This window comes from Pocillopora verrucosa, chromosome 14 (assembly GCF_036669915.1).
Source record: "Pocillopora verrucosa isolate sample1 chromosome 14, ASM3666991v2, whole genome shotgun sequence".
Classification (NCBI taxonomy): Eukaryota; Metazoa; Cnidaria; class Anthozoa; order Scleractinia; family Pocilloporidae; genus Pocillopora; species Pocillopora verrucosa.
In genome coordinates this window covers 19,197,563-19,214,028 of record NC_089325.1, presented here as the reverse complement: position 1 = coordinate 19,214,028, position 16,466 = coordinate 19,197,563, and the positions used below count along the sequence as shown (strand labels likewise).

At 35.5% G+C, this 16,466-nt stretch overlaps 2 protein-coding genes across 2 annotated transcripts in view; one reads left to right on the top strand and one right to left on the bottom strand.

Moving 5' to 3' along the window:
• Positions 1–6,076, top strand: part of LOC131793356 (plexin-A4) — a 35,453-nt gene extending 29,377 nt beyond the window's left edge. The window contains exons 36-41 of the mRNA XM_059110769.2: positions 646–748; positions 1,737–1,781; positions 1,885–1,949; positions 2,262–2,337; positions 3,118–3,192; positions 3,969–6,076. Of these exons, the coding sequence (XP_058966752.2) occupies positions 646–748; positions 1,737–1,781; positions 1,885–1,949; positions 2,262–2,337; positions 3,118–3,192; positions 3,969–4,052 (448 nt within the window). The 3' untranslated portion in view covers positions 4,053–6,076. The remainder of the gene's footprint in view (positions 1–645; positions 749–1,736; positions 1,782–1,884; positions 1,950–2,261; positions 2,338–3,117; positions 3,193–3,968) is intronic.
• A 50-nt stretch (positions 6,077–6,126) lies between these two features.
• Positions 6,127–16,360, bottom strand: LOC131793360 (phosphoglycerate kinase-like). Its single transcript, XM_066161338.1, has 14 exons — positions 16,177–16,360; positions 16,004–16,054; positions 15,384–15,536; positions 14,386–14,453; positions 13,310–13,386; positions 11,226–11,325; positions 10,620–10,743; positions 10,248–10,362; positions 9,703–9,837; positions 9,034–9,078; positions 7,827–7,903; positions 7,058–7,158; positions 6,708–6,806; positions 6,127–6,617 (listed from the first exon to the last, which is right to left on the bottom strand). The coding sequence occupies exons 1-14, from the start codon at positions 16,239–16,241 to the stop codon at positions 6,577–6,579; spliced, it is 1,251 nt and encodes a 416-aa protein (XP_066017435.1). The 5' UTR covers positions 16,242–16,360; the 3' UTR covers positions 6,127–6,576.
• Positions 16,361–16,466: the final 106 nt, after the last annotated feature.

Sequence of the window (16,466 nt, the reverse complement as noted above, 5' to 3'; positions counted from 1 at the left end):
CAATTAGACAAGCAAATCAGAGTCTATGAGAAAGGAACCATTGTTGAACTGTTACAAGGTAGTGTTACTTGTGCAATATTTAGTTTAGATTATAAGATATTTTTAGTAAATTATTCATAAAATTGTCAATGAACTAGAAATTAAGACAATTTTGGATAAATTTCCTTGAGGAGCACTGAAAAAGTAAGTTTGAGCACTCCATTTTCCTTGCCATGGTTCCTTGTCCATACTGCATATGTAGAAGGAGCAAATGCTCATGATGACCATAAACAAGGGTAACTTTTAGAATTTTCCTTTACAAGCAACAAACCAGAATCCATCTCTTCTCCACATTCTAGTACTTTAAAAGAACTAAGTCAGCAAATTGTATTGGTTGGTCAAATAGAGGTGTGGGCATTTTCTTCATTGTCTCCTTGACATCATCACTGAAGAAAATGGACAGTGACATTCATGTAAACAGCTTTATTTTAATTGCCACTTACCGGTACTTAAAATGTCTCTTACTTTTGGGTTAAACTTCCAAATTTAGATGTTTGCTATAGTGCCTTGAGCCCCAAGTATGCATTGCATGGTCAGAGTAATTATAAAGCAAAATTTTATTGCTAGGTTAAGCTCAAATCTTCATATTTTTCCTTTCTCTTTCAGTTTGCCATTGAGGTTCTGGATAAATATAATTAAGAATCCAAACTTCATATTTGATGTTTGCAAGTCTGCCATTGTTGACTCCTGCTTGTCTGTTGTTGCACAGGTAAGATCTTTATGTTATGGAATGCAGATACAATGTACTTAGTCTAATGACTACTGACCAAAAGGGGTCAATGTACTTATTGATTGACCATTTTGTTGGTAATGACTGCTGACTGGCAGGGGTTATTGTATTTACCATCAAACCATCTGGTTGATGAGGAGTGGTGACCAGCAGGGCGCAATCAACTTACCATCAACCCATATGCTTGTTGGTAATTTAATGGTTAAACATATGGTGGGTGAACTTGTTGTAACTTAGAAAAGGAAAATTGAAACTTTTCCAAGTTATTCAAGCCTAACCATAGAGGTACAGGGCCTGAATGCACTAGGCTGGCAAAATTTATTTTGTTCCACATAAAATCTCGACATTGAAATTTATCTCTGCTGAATTTTCAATTTGTCAATCACAGGCACACTGGAAACAGCAAAATATTTGTTAACCACCAAATGTCAATCACAGGAATATACAAAACTGAGCAGTATTTGGACCTGCTGGGGATTCAGCTTAAATATAAACTTGGGAGCCATAATTGTTGAATTCTGATTATTGGTTGTCAAGTAGCATTCCAACTGCCATTTAGAAAGCAAGATAAAATTTTCCTGATTGATTTGATCCTTCAAATTGTGGCTTATAAATGGGAAAATCTATGAGATTTCAGGCCTGGCAAAACTTTATCCTGCTTCTAGGCAGGATGATGGCTCCTTTAAAGATTGTTAGAGCTCACCAAAATTTGGTAGGATAAAAAATCACTGGGTGCACTTGTCTCCCTGAACTGATAACAGATTTTTTTTGCAAAATAAACAAAAATTTGTCTAGCGTGCCTGGGTCTCAATGTGCAAAACATCCCAAAAAGCATTGTGCAAACCATGTAATGTCCCAGCTTGAATTTATCATTCTTTCATAATGTCATTAAGGACCATAGATAACTCGACAATTGTACAGAAATGGATACTGATACATGTTTTAATGCATTTTTTTGTCTTTTAAGTTGTTCATGGATTCCTGTTCTGTGTCTGAGCATGTCCTGGGAAAGGTAAACTATAACCTTTTAAGTTAAACTTAGCCTTGATGTAAAATCCAGATCATTAATCAATATCACGTCAATATTATATATTGTTTGTCATTACTGTATGCAGGATTCACCATCAAATAAACTGCTCTATGCAAGAGAAATTCCAGGATATCGCCAAGATGTTGAGAGGTAAGTCACCAATGTGTCACAGAAAGAATTTCTTGACATTTAAAGTGAGTTCTTTTAAAAAACATTTTTTCTTAGTACTGTGTCTTGGTTTGAATATCAAAATCATAATACTAAATTATATTTGCCATGCTTTTGAAATTTTTGGGTTAGGGAAGGCATCTATTGTATTAGAAGGTTTTACTCAAGAAGGGGGACTTTCATATTAAATTAATTAGTTATTTATTACTTTTTTGGGGACTAAGTATCCAGCAAAGCTTGCAACCAGTCTTATCCTAGAAACTTCAAAAAATGTGTTTTAATCTTATATTACAGGTTTTATTCTGATATACAAGCATCACCTGCCCCAACACCTCAAGAGTTATCAAAGTTCTTTAGTGATTTCTCCATGGTAAGGTTGCTGGCATAAAAGCTATTCACAAGTAGCCCTGTTTAGTAGATACCCTCTGAGAGTTTGGATTCATGCTTTATATATTGACTCCTGATGGAACAAATTTCAAAGACATCTGTACCATGTATGGCCTATATCAAATTATATTAACTACCCTACAAATCTGATTAAACAATTGTGAAGCATGAAAACTATTATATGGCCATCAAAATTTGACACAAACTTTCAATGTTAAGTTCATATTTTTATATTTGCTTTCCCCAATTTAACTCTAAAGCTGCAATATATATATATATGTAGGAAGTCAGTTTTGATTTTTCTGTTGTGCAATGCTTGATAGGTAGAAGCAGAGCGCAATATATATTGAGATAGGGGAAAAAAACAGAGACTATACTTTCATTAGTACAAGCCTGTTTTGTGATTACTCACTCATCAGGGGATTTTATTAAAATTACTCTCTATTTGCTCTACTTTCATATTAAAATCACTCACTCATCAGGGGATTTTATTAAAATTACTCACTATTGACTATACTTTCATCTCAATATATTCATGTATATATGTGTGTATATCTATATTTAATTGGATATTTGTCTTTTGACAAGTTTTCTGAGAGCAAAGCTCAGTAAATTTTGAGCTTTGAGGAATTGGTTATGTCATCAGGACATCATACTCAAACATACAAAAATAGTTTTGCACCAAATGGGGGCTTCTGGGTTGAATACCCTCATACTGCTGCTTTGTTGAATATTAATTAGTATGTTACTGTTACTTTCAAAGGAACATAGTCAAGAGTTTGATGGTGACAGTGCCCTCCAGGAATTGTATGATTATGTCAGAAAGTATCAAGATCAGGTAATACAAACACATTCCAAACTTGGTATAAACTGTAGAGTGAAGACCCCTATATGAACAAAATATGTTGTGATTGTCAAAACAGGCTCTGAACTATCACTAGCATCATGGGATAGCTTTTGTGTGGCACACAGGTCTTGCTCTTAAACAAAGCAAGAGGAGAGGGGTATCACTTATTATGTTTTTAGTTGGTGCAACTGTAAGGTAAACAGGGTAATGGGAAAATTTGCCATTTTTGAGCTGTATAAGTTTCAAAAAGATTTGCTTCCAGCTCCTCTACCTCTTAATAGTCCATTTTACAGTTGTGTGCGTGGTTGCCAAGCCTTTGAACAGGAATGAGGCTAAGGGTGACCTTGTGATGATACAAACCTTGCTGCTTTTCAAATGCAAATTACTTTGTTATCATGCTAACTAGATACAGGTCTCTATCACAACAAGGTCACCTTCAGCCTCACTCCAAATCAAAGGCTTGGCAACTAAGTACATAACTGTAAAATGGCCTATTTTGTAGAAACAGCTTCCTGATACTGCATAGGTTGAAATGTAAACTGTGAAAATCAATAGTGGCAAATTTATTTAGTTTTACTGTTTTTTTTATTTCAAAGCTAGCTTTAGTCATCATGAGCCAACAATGCCTTGATGCCAATCTATTAAAAATGAACCATTTAATAAGCAGTTATCATTCTTCTTAACTTTAATTCAAAGTTTACATCATTTATTTTTTAATATTGGTTACTTGGGTAAAAATTTGAAAAATACTGTTTATTCCTCTGTAGCTGCAAGATGCTTTAGAAGAGTCTGAGTTATCACCCCTGGCTTCCAAGCTTGAGCATGTTATTGCTACAATCTCAGATGACTAACAGAAATAATTATGATATTAGCTGTTAGCTCTGGTCATATATGACATAATTCATGGTATAATTGTTTTAATAAGTCACATATTAATTGGTTACTGGTACTTGATGAACTGAAAAGTCTAACATGCAGGATAAAAAGGGAAGAGAAAATGAAAAATATAAAGCAATTGCGAAGCAACTTAACTAATGAGAATGGTAGGGATTGAGGGTCACAAGTCCCTTTTTTCATTCCTGGTGTACACCATAACAGGAGTTGTTTTTTGTTGAAATGATCACACTTAAATGTTGATATGAATACTTTTGACAGTCTTAAGAGGGACATTCTTTTAGCCACATACAGCAAATACAGTAAGACATTAAAAAAAGGAGAAATGAATGGATGTTAGAGCATTTCAACTCTCAAAACCAACTGAAGGTACCCAGCAAAACATAAGCATTTTAGATTATCGACTCTGCTGATGAAACCAAATGACAGTATAAACCTGCACTTAAAAATAATTTGTTTCTAGCTTTTTTCCCCTTTTCCTAAAGAAGTAGGCTCCAGAAACCCTGTAATTGGTATTTCCACAAGTAAAAGAATTAATGAAAATCTACTCTTTTGCATGGTTTGAGATTCTGAAAAGTAAAAGAATAGGTTTTCAAACTGGTTGCTATTTTGCCTAAGGACACTGGCAGTTTGAGAACTTTTTTATGGTGAAGAAGATTAAATGACTCCCAGAGTATACTTTTCCTTGAATGTAAAGCAATCTATGGGTCAAGAGGATCCTATTCTAAAATAGGTAATCAGGTAGATACTAACTGGATGAATTACCTTCATCACTGAATAGAAGTTAACATTAATGGCAGGAAATCATGTTTGTTAAGTTCACCCTTTCATCTATTTGTACATATGTAACACCATTTACTATCCAACTGCATTAAGTAGCATGCAAATAGTGCACGGATTGAGCTCAAAAACCTTGCAATATTGCAAGGCCATTTGGACAGTTGGTTGTTCTGCAGTGTAAAAAATAACCTGTTTAACAGGTTTAGCTATACTTGGGTGAGTTGTTTAAAGGGAGAAATAGGGGACATTTTTGCAAATCATGCATAAGAAATGATAAGATAAGGCAGTTGGATAATAAGTAATTTATTACACAATTTGTGTGTAGTATTTATTTACTGAATAGTTATTTACCACTAAACTATTGGTGGTGTTTCAGCTCTATGGGGTCATACAGTAATTACCATATATTTCAAGCCCAAGCTATGTTGTTTGCAATTTGTAGAAGTTTTATTATTGGGCAAGGAACCTGTTTAAAGGAACTTAGATTAAGTGAGGTACTGAAAACAACCAAAGGAGTATTTATGGACTTCTTCTGGTGCAACAGCAAGAAGTGAAAGTGTACATGCACAGGCTCCCTTAACAACTGACAGAATATGACAACAATTTTCTATACATTGGGAGGTAAATTCAGTAGTTGCTGCATTAAAAATTTATTCTGTTACTTGTATCACAGGGTGCAAGAAAATTGACACAGGTTGTTGAAAGAGTTGTCTAGTAAAACAGAGTCTTGTTACTATCCCCTAAGTAGAATTATGAGGGGAAATATTGTGTCAGTATTTTTCATGAGCTACTTCTTGTTTGGCAAGCATTTGAACTTTCCTTGCTGTACACAAAGTGTTCTTTCCTTAATGGTCAAGGATAAGTTGCCATTGGTAGTTATGCAGATTGTAGATATATCTGCACATAGTGTTGAATTTCCTCCTTTTCAGTAAGATAGCACTCCATATGGTAAGGAGGAAATAAACATTGATCTTATTGTTTATATTAATGTCAATACCTTCAAGTGAGAAACTAAAAGATTTTTGTATATTCTAGTTAAGATTTGCTAAAATACTGGCCACCGATGGGACTTAATTATTGTCAGGCTTATAAACTTTTGTGTTAAGGATAGAGTGACTTTATTTTCACCAAAGTGTAACTTAAAATTGTACAAGCAGTTTCTAATATGATAAAAATGTTAATAAAGTGTTTTGTTTTTTTTCAAGTGAGAGTTGGTTATTTTTTAAGAAAAGAAACTAGAAACCAGACTGCTGAGAAGTTACTTATGAAACTTTTATTACTACTACAGTTGCTAGTATATGGTCATCCACCACATGGTCATATCATTGTTATTGCTTCAGGTGATTACAAACTGCTATGAAATCGGATACATACAACCTGCTATTAGACAAAATCCTCAACACCCACTGTTGTTTGTTTGTCAGTATTTATTTTCTCTCAGCAAATCACTCATAGTGCTACAACAATCAGCAGTATCACTTGACAATAACACTCAAATTTTGGATGAAGTGTATGTGTATATACACCAACTACACTGTAAACATTCCCTAAAAGATTTTTATTTGACTTATGCATGTAGAGTAATTGGGATTTATCCTCTTATTAATAACTAATTTTGCCAGCTGTGAAACTGAACTCCCAAATATGTACTAAATGCAAGCTACTAATCATATTACAATCTCAGAGATGACTGATCCTTAGTCATGCGTTTGACAAAGCAGCAACTCCTGGGAGGGTTTTACCTTCAAATAGGAACAAGACATCAACAACAGAACATCACCTTGCTACATTACAAAATATTAATAAAAAGTAAAAAAACAAGGTGGTGTTACCTTCTAGGAGTTCAAGTGATGCACCTCCCCCAGTGCTGACATGGCTTACAAGATCCTCAGTACCATATTTGGCACAGCAAGTGGCTGTATCCCCTCCACCTAACAACAAAATTGAAGATAACAAAAAAATATCATCAGTCTGTTGTCTTCTCCAATGACCTAATCCTGAGCTTAGACAGCATGCTCTATCACAGGTACCATCAAGAACCAAGAAGTTTTCTTTTGAGTAATTATTGCTAACTGCTGGTTAGGGTAGCAACATATTCTAGAGACATTGTCTCATGGCTAAGTAGAGAACACCACTGACATATTCCTGGTATCCTTTTGCACAATGTTGATGGATTTTTTACCAATTATGGTCGTCTTTCCAGCCTTTGTTGCTTCAACAACTGCATCCATAAGACCTTTTGTCCCTGCCTCAAATTTGGCCATTTCAAATACACCCATTGGACTGCAATGCAGAAAGTTGAAGAATGATACAATGACATGAGTATTAGCCAAATAGTTCACACTGATGTGTTCAATGATACAAACTAGGGATTTTTTTTGAGCCAGTTAGTGAATTATCTGTCTGTGAAATAACTTACAAAAGGCTGCAGCCATTAATCCAGCAAATCTGGGTTAAAATGCACCAAAATTGGTGGCCACCCCACTTGTGACTTTATCAATGGTGTGTGAATGCATGTTGACAGCCTAATTTCTAATTTTTAACTTCAGCATTAAATGAAGACATCGTCATGAGGCTAAACAGCCTTTAACAGCTAATAACCACACATGACAAAATAACTCTAGGAAAAATACATCCAAATTAAAGAAAGCTTAAATAAATCAGTTGTTTGCATCCTTCTTTTGTATGCTGCTTAGTATCAGAAAGACATCAGACTACTGCACACAAACTGCATTTGGTTACCAGCTGTGTTCATTAGTTATTTCTATGCAAACATTTTTTCTTGTTTGGGACAAAAGGGTGTTATGATTGAGAGTAACAAGTTAGATAAACTTACTCCTCCTAGGGGTACAAGTCAGCTGGATTATCACAATCAATATACATGTAACTGTTCAATAGCACAGATGAGATCTATATAACCAAGGGAAAAAATCAATTAATTGTGCACCTACCCATTCCACACAATAGTTTTTGCTCCTTCTATAACTTTTTTAAATGCCTTGACACTTTCTGGACCAATGTCTAATCCCTAATGAATCACATAATTCATAATAAGAATTAAATACAACAAATTTCAGAAAATGTTCACCCTCTATTCCAAGATTATTTTCAATCCTTTATATCTTGGAGGGGAAGGATGTTTATTTAAACTACTGTAGTTACAAACAGTGCTCAACCCTTACAGTTTCATGGAATTAAGATTGTACAAGATAAAATGTATGCCCTTAAAGTCTACATCCCCCCGAAAAATTAATAATTATACCATTCCACCATGCATAAGGAGGTATATTTGTATGATCACAGGTAATAATTAGTACCAAATCTTTCATATAAATGGAGATTATGGAACAAACTAATCAGCAAACCCCAGTCAGTGTAAAGACATGTCAACTTGAATTGTCCTTAAAAATAATTACTTACATCATAGGTAGCAACTTCAAGAACCCAAATTCAGTAGCTGAGCCTCAGCAAACAAATGCCTTGAGACTGAAATTCAACTGCAGACTTGCCAACCTGAGTTTGGCCATGAGTTTTGGGAATTTCAAAATGGTTTTTTTGTTCCATCCGATTGAGATACAATTTTTGAAGTACTTAATAAAAAGGATACTTGCCATGGAAAGCAATGGTGCTGTAAGCCTTAGAGGTGATAGAGAGAGCTTTACAATTCCCAGACATGATACAAATTAGGGGTGGAAAATGAAAACTGAATTTGCTGAGAAAAGTTGAGCTTTGCCAATTTCAGATCATCTTTTGGGACCAAATATATTATTTTTAAGTGAAGATAAGTTGTGCCCTAAAGTATTGTGCAACAAAAGAGTTAGCTTAAAATCGGAAAATGTTCAGAAATTTCAACACAATGCTTTGCAATTTTCTGGTTGTGAATTTGAGTAAACAGCAATTCAAGCATTTCAAACCTTTTGCACGGGTCATTTTAGCCTTGCATTTGAGTATGCAGTTGTTTGGTAAACCAGGCAGATGTGCAAATTGCCTTTGAAATCTGATTGCCAAATGTGCACTGTGATTTGGGAAGTTTTGAGAGCACTCAAGAAGCTAGAGTTCTATGACTCTTCTTTTGTGCTCTCAAAAATTCCTGTGTGCTTCATATCCCCATACAGGGTGTAAATGCATGCTGACGTATGAACCAATCATTTTAACTACCATCCAATCTGCTGGGATTCCTGATTCTAGAGTGGCACTCCCAACCTGTGTAATAGTGGAAACAAAATTTATGAGGACAATTTCTTATGAAATTGGGGGTATTCAAAGCTAGACTTTTGAGATGAATTATTTAATTTAATGGAGTCATTCATTGCATTAAATAGTTCACTTTACAGTTGTGTGCTTGGTTGCCAAGTCTTTGAATAGGAGTGAGGCTAAGGTTGACCTTGTTATGATACAAACCTTGCTGCTTTTGAAATGCAAATTACTTTCTTATCAAGCTCACTAGATACTGGTCTCTATCACAACAAGGTCACCTTTAGCCTCACTCTAAGTCAAAGGCTTGGCAACTAAATATACAACTGTGAAAAGGACTATTGCTTCCACATTGTAAAATAAAGGTTTTTCAGAGCATGCTTTTTAATTTTTCTGTTGGCAGGAGCAACCCATTTGAAATGCACATTTTAACCTAAAAAACTCAGTAAAAACATAAGAAATGCCAAGAACTCTCACATACAAAGAACACTCTCCAGGTGTATAACACAAAAGAGTATCACTGGGAAAATCATTGTGGCTCAGTCATTCATAACTTACATAAAAAAGGCTTAACCCAAAACTGAAAATCTAAATGGACAAGGTTGTGGCAGAACTTCTAAATAAATAACTTGCCTCTGCATCCTCTGCAAATTTGCTGGCTGTAACAAAGTCAACAGGCAAATGGAGGGTCACTCCTTGTTCGTTGGCCTTTCTAAAGAGGTCAAGAACTATTTTTGAACCTTCTTCATCAAAAAGAGACTTGCCAATCTAAGAAAAAAGTTACATACATTAGGTCATAGCCTTATATTGTCATTTTCAAACCAACCATTTCCCTCACAAATTTTTGCAAACCTCATAATTTGACTGCAGACAGAAATTCAGGTAATTCTTGTTATTATGACCACTGTATCATTAGTGTGATTCACCTCAAATTCAACCTCCTTTCTTGCAATGCATTAGAAATAATTTCACCTAGTGATGGGGACAGGTGGAAAGAGTGAGTTTTTTCATGATTACGTATTTTTATCAGTGAAAAGTGAAAAATTTCTCCATTGTTACAAAGTATCATTTTCTACATACTGTAACTCAAAATTATTATGTTCACATTTTTTTCCAGAATACACCATTGTAGGAACTGAAGAAAGAGAGAGAGCTTAGGGAAGCTTTATTTTTCATACCTCCATGTTACTAAGTACTTTAGTGAAGGTATATGCCATTCCACCTCCAATGATCATCTCATTTACTATTTTCAGTAAGTTTTCAATGAGCTGAATCTTGTCAGCAACTTTTGCTCTGAAAAAAATTTGTTACTGTTTAATTCATAAATAGAGATCTAATGAATTTTCCTCATTATTCACACCTTCTTGCCCTTCAAATCATCCCTGGATATAGCAATTAATGGCAAATACAGGAAAGATGTAATCTATATGGTGATAATGGCAGCATAATACTTTCACACTTGACAAAGAGGGGAACCTGAAAGTTATTTTTTCAAGAAGAGGCCATTCAGAAAAAGAGTAACTAAGTTTAATGATGGCAAGAGTACCCACCCTCCTAATATGGCCAGAAATGGTCTATCAGGTTTTTCCAAAGCTTTAGAGAAGTAGAATAACTCTTTTTCCATCAGAAATCCTGCAGCCTTGACAGTATGATCAACCCCCACCATAGAACTGTTGATAAAATTAAAGAATTTAGATTAGTAACCTTGCTACGTAGAGTATCTAGTTTAAATTAATAAACTTGATAATCACATCCTTAGTACAAATGTCTTTAACCTATTAACTCCCAAGATCTTGTTACTACAGGTAATTCTCATAACTGTCTACCATACGATTCTTTTAATCATGTTAGTTCGGAGAATTTGGTTTTGGATCCACTAACAATCCCCAAATTGATGTTTTTCTTTATTCTCACCACTTGTATGCATGGTATTGTTTTTATATTGATATTGTTTTGAGGAAAATTCTCTATTGGTCACTGATTTGAGTTTAAGGGTTGACCTGCATGTTATCTCAAGCAATTTCAGGTCAAAGGGCAGAATTTTTTGCATTAAATATTTTCTTTTCATAAAATTATAGTCTTCCTGAAGTTATGAATTGTTTGACATAGACAAGATGGATTTCAAAGTAAACACAAATACAGCACAACTTAACTGTGGGCTCTGTGAGCTGTGCCAAAAGCATCATTAATGTAAATGTCTCCAAGCTTTGCTAAGGATTCACGAAATGCTTTCACTGACTCTGGGCTTGCTTTAACCTAACATTGTGGCCAAAGATACAGTTACTACTTCACTTATAAAATCCACTCTTCATTCCGTTTGTTTTGGCAAGTGTTTAACCAACAGCCACTTTCTGTGTGTATCAATTATATCACCCAACTTGCACCATAATCATTATAATGTAATAAAATATCATGGTCTTCATAATTGTGTAGTCTCGCTGACCTTGAAAAAATCAGTCATAAGTTGGTCATAATATAATTTATGTCATAGCATAAAATCAATTAAAAAACAATGCCAATGATAATAATCTGTTTAATCGTTTGTCTCACAATGTAGTCACTTGAGATGTAGATCATAACATTTTGACTGCTTATTGCTAGTCTTCATCAGGCAATGGGGTTGACTGCTCATGTGTTACCATTTGTATCATGACAATTTGATGCAATTGGTGGATTTTGATCCCCATTGTTCCAGTGAGTTCTGGTTTTCTGAGAGATCTGACTCCAAGTTGTTTTCTTGGTGGTTTGCTGTGGTACCAGTCTCCTGCCATGTTCCTTGATTGTTGGTATCCACGCTTCAGGAATTTCAATTCCGTTGTCCTTGTTACTGTTATTGAGGTAAAGTCTTGCGTGGATAGCTTCCTTGTGGTGTACCAGTGCAAGTCTCGATCAATAAATTTCACTTTGTTCCAAAGTGGATGGTGGCCATTCTTGATGGCATGCTCACAAATGGTAGAGGTCTGGGTACAGGCTAAAAGTATATCCCTCTCATGTTTTTTCATCCTCTCTTGCATAGGTCTTCCTGTTTCACCAACATAGATTTTACTGCACTCACAGGGAATTCTGTAAAACATGCTGTCCTGTCTAGCTAGATTGACAGTGTCCTTTGGCTGTACCAAATGTGATCTAAGTGTCATGTCAGATTTGAATACTGCACAGATGCCTTGTTGCTGCAGGCAAGGGCAAAAAGGCTCTGATACACCTTTTACAAAGGGCAAAACCACTGTAAACTTGAACAGCATCACAGGGTCTCTGCTTGGGGAGGAGTTTCTTGTCTTCGTAACCTTCTGTACAAAGGAAGAGGGATAACCATTGGAAACAAGAACTGATTCCAAGAGATGATTGATGGTTTTGTCATGAGATGCTTCCCCTGGTCAGACAAACACTTAACAATACTGCGCTTTACTGATTGAGGATGGTGTGAATCATATGCTAAGTGCTGAAAAGTGTGAGTGAATTTTTTGTGGACACTGGTGGTCAGGCATCTGTCTGGTTTCCTCATAACTGACATGTAGAGAAAGGTGATCTTGTTGTCTTTCTCAGTTTTCAAGGTGACTTGGATGGTAGGTTGTTGACTGTTTAGATACTGTAAGAAACAGTCAACATAACTGCAATCCAGGATGGTGAAGGTGTCATCAATGTAGTGGTTCTAGATCTTGGGTTTCTGTGTTGCAGATTCTACTGCTTGTTTTTCAAATACCTCAAAGAAAGGATTGAATTTTGCTGAAAGAACAGGAGACGGATAGATGTTTAGCATGTACCCAGACCACCCCTGTTTCTGAGCAAGCCCACAAGACCAGCCACCACCTGATTTGGAATGAAGTAAAGTTACTGATTGAGACTTACATTGTTACACCAGAAGAGTCAAGGAAGCTATCCACAAAAGACTTCAACCTGATAATATCAACAGGGATAGTGGAATTGAAATTCCTGAAGCTGGAAAACCAGAACTCACTGGAACAATGGGGATCACAATCTGGTAATGGCATTAGATCGCCATGATACAAATGGTAACCTGCGAGCAGTCCACCCCATCACCTGATGAAGACTAGCAGTAAGCAGTCAAAATGTCGCAACCTACATCTTAAGCGACCACAAACTGTGAGTCAAACAAGAAAACAGTTTATCATGACTTACCATCACAATGAACAATAACATCGGTTTTGATATCAATAATGTAAATACAGAGATAACACAATTTTCAGTCATTATCTTTTTCAATTGTAGTACATTGATATACCTTCTTTCCCTCACTATCAACACCTTTGCCTTCTTCCTCCACATGAAAACGTAAGTTTTCCAACAAAATCACTGAACCTAATAAAGGTAGGACCAGATCTGATCACAAAAACTAAATATACACAAGTAAGATTAGTAAAGGACTGGAAAATATAAAATTGGTCTGTAAAAACAGTGCTTTATATAAGATTTGAAGAAGGTGGCTACCTCAATAAAGCACTCGCCAGATAATAATGTAAAAAAAAATTTCCCTTTTGTCATCCCAATACCTCCATTCACAATAGACTGGCTTCAAACTAAGTTTTTCATGTCAAACTTCTGTAGATGATCATTAAGTATTTGTCTCCTTTGTAACAATTGTTTAGCTGATGATTTTATTTCCAATCAAAATCTTCCATTAGCTGACTTGCAAATCTGCTCCTTGAGTTTCACACAAAAGTCCTCTGAAAGGACACAAGGTTACTGAAATTTGAGTCAGTATGTTTATGGAAAATCAAAATTTCTTTTCACTAGAAATTTGTGCTGGAATGTATAAGACAATGTAAACCAATTTTATTAAAATTTGTATGTGAAGGTAAAAGTGGACTGAAAGAACTCAAGAAAATCTTGAGGTGTTTTAGGTCTCACTTCATAAGTTTGCTTGAAAGCTTCTAAAGCATACCAAGGAATTCACAACAGAATACCCACTGGAGCTCTGGCAAGTGCCAGCTCTTATTGAAAGCACTGAAAAAAAGAGGCACCACACAATGACCCACAGTTACTTAAGATTTGTAAATCAAATAAAGGAGCATTTTCGTGCACACTACACCCTTCAAGCATAAGGAAAAGTGTTTATTCACCCAAAATACATATAAATACGGTCATGTTAGTAAATTAATCAATTCACTAGTTCCATTTCATGACTCCCTCGCTATTTTGCTACAGCCAGCTATTCAGCCCTAAATTTTTTACTTCATTTAAACCATCATAATAATACACAAACAGACAAAAAACGATGCTATTATATAAGATGATTATAATACATGGCAAAACTACAATCATCTAATAACTAAAAGTCAAGAGAAAGTTAAATAATACCAGGACTAGGGTTTTCACAGGCTTTTTCCACCACTGGTCCCACACAGTCTGACAGAAACTTCACATCTCTAAAAAAAATACATCACTCAATAATATTTATCATCAGTATCAAATTTCTCAGTTAATTATTGCATTACCTTGTTTTCTTCAGGAGAATTACACATACCAGACACATATAACAAAGTGTATTTTTTATATTTAAATTTTATGAGATAAAAAAAATTTTCAAGCCAGTTTGATCTTTAATCACCTTGGTGCCAGAGGCTGATAAGGATCACAAGATAAAGAAAAATAAAAATTACTCTAAAGCCAAAGAAAATATTTAAACACAATGCATAATATTCATTCACACTATACCACTAATATCATGTGATACTGACAATATTATCATAGACTTCAAATCCTTTTTGGTTTGTGATTAGTGACAACAATTTAGTTGTGATCTTAAGTGGGATGTACACATAGAGGAGTTAGTGAAGACTGTAGCCACATGAGCTAATGCTGTTTTATGTTACACATATACATTCAATCCTTAGTCAATAATCAATAGCCTCCCTTAGTCAATCTGTTCTATGTACTCTTTTTCAATGGAGAAAAGCGATGACAAATTTCAGAATGTTTGACAAGGTTACTGCTGATTCACAGCATAGATTCCACAAGCTTCTCCTTGCTTGAAACATATTTGCCACAATTTGCTTGGGAATTTGTAAAAGTTTGTTCCCACTCCTTGCAAGACTGAATGTTGCAGGAAGAGTTTCATCATGAGATTAGCCTACATATATATTAAGATATTTTATTGTCACTATAAACAGAATTCAGCCTTTTGCTGTAATGTTTTGGTTAATTTTAGTATCTATTGTTTCAGTTTATCACCTACAGATACCTTTATCACTGCATTCCCAAATTTTTTGTTCTGTGTTCATGACTCAGACTAAAATTCCATTTAATGATTACTAAAAATCGTAAATTAGCATGCTCTAAATATAGCGTTTACATACTTGTTCAACAGTTTCTTCAGTTCATCAGCAACAGGGGCTAAGGAATACTTTCCTTCTCTTTTACCATCAGGACGTCCCAGGTGACTCATCAATACTACACTCTTAGCTTCATGCTCCAAGCAATGTTGGATGGAGGGCAAAGCAGCCACAATACTTGAAGAATAACAAAAATCTCGTTGACTCATATGAAAGGTACCCTGGTAAAATTTCCGCACAGCCCCATACTACATTATGCATTCAGTTCTCGACTAGAGAAAACAATAAAAAAAAACAATATAATTCCATTGGGAGAACAGATTTGCTTTGACAATAGTATGGGGCTGTACGGAAACTTTACCGGTACCTGTGCGGAAACTTTACCGGTACCCTTCCCTTCCACCGCCCTCTAACTCGACTCTCCACAGATTGAGCTAGAAAGGTGGAAGATATCACGTTAACTTAACTTACAAAAATGATCACAAAGCCTCGATTTCCAAAAATTATGTTAGATTAACAGGGTTTCTTACGCGTCTTTGATCGCACTGTATACTTAATATGTAATGATGGGGTGGGGGGGGGGGGGGGTGCTCGTTAATTACACTTTGCATTCAGTTCATGAGTCAGTGCACGATCTCTCATACCGTTGGTTGTTCGTGATATCCTTGTCTTTTAAGGGTACATTGAAGTCCACTCTGTAAAATAAAAGAGTTTGTGAGTATTTTAACCGGGGACAGCAATATTACACTCTTGCACTGAACTCAGGAACATACAATATAGTGGGTACTGGCAACATGGCACTACTCAGATAGCTTACCTCATCAAAACACGCTTTCCCTTGAAATCCACTGAGCGAATACTCAATTTTTCAAGAGACATCATGATTTTTTGGACAACTTAAAACAGAAGGGGAAGAGATTGAAAAAAATCTTGTGATCACCTTCTGATGATGATTGTTTACGACCTACCAGTGGTATGACACAAGGTCTCTCCCTCCCCCACTCTCCCTCTTTCTCTCCCTCTCTCACTTGATACTTCATGTAGACGTCCACGACTTGATCCAAAGCAGAAATGATGATGATTGTTTACGACCTACCCAGTGGTATG